This window comes from Zea mays, chromosome 4, assembly GCF_902167145.1.
Source record: "Zea mays cultivar B73 chromosome 4, Zm-B73-REFERENCE-NAM-5.0, whole genome shotgun sequence".
NCBI lineage: Eukaryota > Viridiplantae > Streptophyta > Magnoliopsida > Poales > Poaceae > Zea > Zea mays.
In genome coordinates this window covers 20,073,120-20,077,497 of record NC_050099.1, presented here as the reverse complement: position 1 = coordinate 20,077,497, position 4,378 = coordinate 20,073,120, and the positions used below count along the sequence as shown (strand labels likewise).

The following is a 4,378-nucleotide window of genomic DNA, read 5'->3' as shown; positions in this document are numbered from 1 at the left end:
TCTAGTTGTAATCCGACGCAGCATAACTCTAGTTGTAATTTCCCGACCTTAATCTTCACCTCTATTCGACTATACGTCATCTAGAGACGCTTTGGATGGCTTACGATCCCTCCTCCCCAACGGGTCCCTCTCAGGAGGCGAGATTTAGGTCAATACGAAGCCTTCTGCGCTGCGGACGGTCCACACCCTTGCAGGGAAGAGCGTAGTTATTTGCTCAGTGACCTACAATGGACGGTCCGATGACCTCTGTCCGATACCTTGTAGAGAGCTTCCCTAGGTCTCAATTCCTAGTGAACTGGATATAGGAATAATTGGTGTTTGACCAAAAAATGTGCCAACAGTTTTCCATTGCATTACACAGTTGACATGAGAGCTTGATGAAAGCCCGTGATTATTCTACTACGTACGCCCACAAATCACAAATGCTAACTAATAATGAAAATAAATGGTAAACATGTTCACCATGCATATGATTGATTATTACAAACACAATGCAAGCTATATCAGCATGCACGCACGCACGCACCTTATTCAAACTAACTTATTCCCTGCCCTCTCTCTCGATCCATCGATCGACTCTCATCCATCATGGGAAGACCTCGATGATCGACGGGATACCACGAGTGTGCGTGATCTTGTAGTCACGGAATCCAGCAGCTAGGAAGATCCTCCTCCACTCGTGCTCCTCTCGCTCGGCTCCGTTCACGAAGCTCAGTATTTGGAGATCCAAGACATACGTCTCCTTGCATGTCGCGTCGTCGTCTGGCCGAGATCCAAGCACTGTTTCTATTATAATCACCTTCCCTCCTCTCCCTTCCTTGCCACTGATCGCTTCCTTGCAGCGCTCCATTATCTTGACGCACTTGTCGTCATCCCAGTCGTGCAGAATCCAATCCACTGCAGAAAGGCGCATCATATTATCTTAATGCACTTGTTGGTTGAAATTAAATGGCATACTTTGATACCAGTTTGTATATATATATACCTTGAGCATAACTGCATCAGCCGACGGGATGTGCTCAAACATGTCGCCGCCGTGGAAGCACAGTCCGGTGCCGGCGGGAGCCTCGGCGACGATGTGGGGGAGGTCCATGACGGTGCACTTCTGGATGTGCGGGAAGGCGGCGACGACGGCCGCAGCGGCCGTGCCCCGGGCGCCGCCGACGTCGACGAGCGACGTGAGGCCGTCGTCGAAGACGGCAGGGCACTTGCGGATCACGGCCTGCATGACGAGGCGGGTGTCGGCGTCCATGCTTTCGTAGAAGCAGGCTCTGGTCGCGGCGTCGTCTTCTACGCACGCCCACATGCACTTGCGGTTCACCGTCTCGTAGAGCGACACGGAGAGCGCCTGCTCGTCCTTCATCCACTCGGCCATGCTGAACAGGAGGGAGACGTTTTTGGGACGGACGTGGCTGGAGATGTTGGGATGTATGCTCAGATTATTCTTCGAGGCGTCGTCGTCGTCGTCGCTGGTGGCGAGCAGGCGGGACGCCGGGGTGAGCCGGTAGGAGACGGCGGTCGCGTCGTCGTCTGCAGGGTCGTCGGCCTTGTCGGGACCGTGACCGTGGCCGACGACCGCGAAGATGCGCATGGCTGTCAGCGTGCGCATGACCCGTCGAAGGTAGCCGAGGTTGGACGCCGGGACCTCGCTGGCGGCGAGCAGCTGGCCTAGTGTGGCGCTTCCGCCGCAGCGTTGGATGATGTCGGGGATGCGCAGGTCCAAGGCGCATTTGAGCGCCATGGACTTGACGTAGCCCAGGGCATGGCACCACAGCTCGCGGTGCGCTGCCAGCAGCTCCTCGGTGTCGTCCGTGGCGTGCTGCGCCTGGTGCCCCATGGTTGTGAGTATTTGATTGATGTCCTTCTGCCCATATACATTCAGCATTATATACACTAGTAAGCACAGGTACGTAGGTACGCCGCCGCGCCGACAGACGCCAGTAGCGGGAAAAGGAATTTGCCGCGGTAAATATCGATCTATGCTTAAACGGTGTACAACACAGTAGGTAGTGCACAGTAGTTATGTTAAACAGTGGATGAAACAGAATGGGTTGGTAAAGCATGATGAAGAGCATCTGCTACAGGAGGTGGCCATTTATTTATATAATTTAATATGATGAGCGGCCACTCGATCTATTCCCGACAGCTCTCACATATATTGCATTACTATACATTCAGTGTTGTCATTTTCATCAATGGTGTCAGCAGGAAAAGATTCATGTGAATGTGATAGATATTTTCTCTTCTCCTATATTCCTGTGTTATATGTTGAGATTCCCTTTCCTTTCCAAGCCCTGCGCCTCCCACGTGATCGCTTATCTCCGACAGTTTACTCATTTGATTTTATCCTCATATTTAAATTTTACTCAACGAACAATACGGTATACAATATAAAACAATACAAAACAGTATTTTAGATAACTATATGGGTGAACTACAAGATACAGACTTACAATACAGCTACATAGGGCTAATGCAGAGCCAGGGTGTGCAGCATATATATGCGGTCACTCAGAGTATTTGTCTGGTAGTGTAGTTCATGACAAAAACACTGAGCATCGGCTCGTGCACCTTGCCTTCATACAACCCATATAAAGATGCCAAGTCTCACTATTGCATTCGGTTTTAGTTGGTCCATGTAGATTTCATAATTTTTCAACACATCAGCAATCATCTTGCGCATCGGTAGCCGAAGGCCTGCCCGGAAGAAGCTCTTAAACCTAAGCCAACAAAATGGATTAAGTATCTATCCTCAATATACCTAAGCCTTCTCAAAACCTTTAGTTCACTACGATTTATAAGGGATCACCCATATCAATATAGCTCGATTTAGATAGTCGAAGATCACTTTCTTCTTCAACATTAGCGTCATCTTCGACATCAGAAGCTTTCAAGTTGTTTTGATATGACCTAATCATCTGAACGGATTAAGTATTTTTCCTCAATAAACCTAAGCCTCACATATGCACTACAAGATGTCTTGGGAGTGTCAAGTGTGCCTGTTGGGGACTTGTTCTCAAATGCTATGGATTAAGAACAAGGCAACATAAAATGTTAAATGTTAACGTCCTTCGCCCATGAAACAATATCCCCTTTAAGATAATGAACCATGGACGAAGGTTGATGAGAACATAATTACGAAGGTTAAGTCTTCGTAATTAAATTCTAATAGATGATATAAGATAACATGAAATAAAGGGTATGAAAAGATAAATGAATCATAAACGAATTAAATTATATTTACTTAATATATTGAATTACTGAATACAATTATACCTCTGCCTTGGCAAAGATAGGTTTCCGAAAGATGCGATTACAATTATCAGAATGCCTGTCCAGTAAAGGAATACTGTTCACTATTTATAGGCACAGGACACGGCCCGTGAGGAATTACAATTATGCCCCTCATAAAAGTTTACAACATTGACTCAGACCTTTATGGACTAAAAGGTCATTCTATCTTTAAGTCGGTTTGTAATACCGAAGCTTCATGAAGAGGAACCTTCGGCCATCTCACACAAGCAGCTTCAGCTGAAAGCCGCTTCTTCCTAGAAGACCTTCGGCGACGAAGCATAGACCCAACAGTAGCCCCTTTCGCGGCGCTAGATCGTTTTTCGTAACGAGCTTGATCCGTGAAAAAAGTCTCTTAAGCTTCGGGGAGCCGAAGGTCCAAAAAACACCTTCCCTGAGCTCGTTGTCGAGAAACGATTCAGTTTCCCAGCACATAGCGGTCCCACCTTGCAGAGTTACTGTTTGGTCTCTGCGGTCCACCACGCAGCGAGTGCGAGCGGGTGCCCGTCTGGTGTAAAAATCCTGGCGCTTCGCCTTCTTACCTGCAGTACTATATAAACAGACGAGTAGGTGTGAAGTTACCACAGCATTCATTGCTATTTGCACTGTTTTGCTGCCAAAATTTTTAACCATCGCCGAAGCTTAACTCTCGGAATCGAACGAAGCTCCAGTTTGAAGCCTGCTTCGTCAGAAGAAAAGACTTTGGGAAGAAAAAAGTATTAAATTTTTTCAAATTCAGAATTAAATGGCCAGAGTGCGTTCTACTGCTAGGGTTGAGCGTGAGGGGGGCGAAGCTGAAGGTTCGGAGACTGTTCCCATCTCCGAAGCGATGCAAAGGTCCGGACTGGTAACTTCGGAAAAGATCCCCAGTGATGATGCAGAACAGGCAGAACAAGCAATTGCCGAAGCAGAAGAAGAAGATATTGAGGAAACTGATCCCGAAGACGATTATCGTATTGCCATGCCAAGCAAGCCCAGCCACTTGGACTTCGGAAAGTCTACTGTTTCGAAGGCTGGTCTTTCCAAAATGGTAAAGTTGGGCTTTTTCAATGAGAATCAGAAGAAGCTATTACGCTTCGGGGGAGAA

At 47.5% G+C, this 4,378-nt stretch overlaps 1 protein-coding gene across 1 annotated transcript; it reads right to left on the bottom strand.

Annotated features, from left to right (window-relative positions):
* Positions 1–586: 586 nt before the first annotated feature.
* Positions 587–1,874, bottom strand: LOC103652915 (TRIBOA-glucoside O-methyltransferase BX7-like). Its single transcript, XM_008679909.3, has 2 exons — positions 986–1,874; positions 587–892 (listed from the first exon to the last, which is right to left on the bottom strand). Exons 1-2 carry the CDS (start codon positions 1,835–1,837, stop codon positions 587–589), a joined length of 1,158 nt encoding a protein of 385 aa, XP_008678131.1. The 5' UTR covers positions 1,838–1,874.
* Between the last annotated feature and the right edge of the window lie 2,504 nt (positions 1,875–4,378).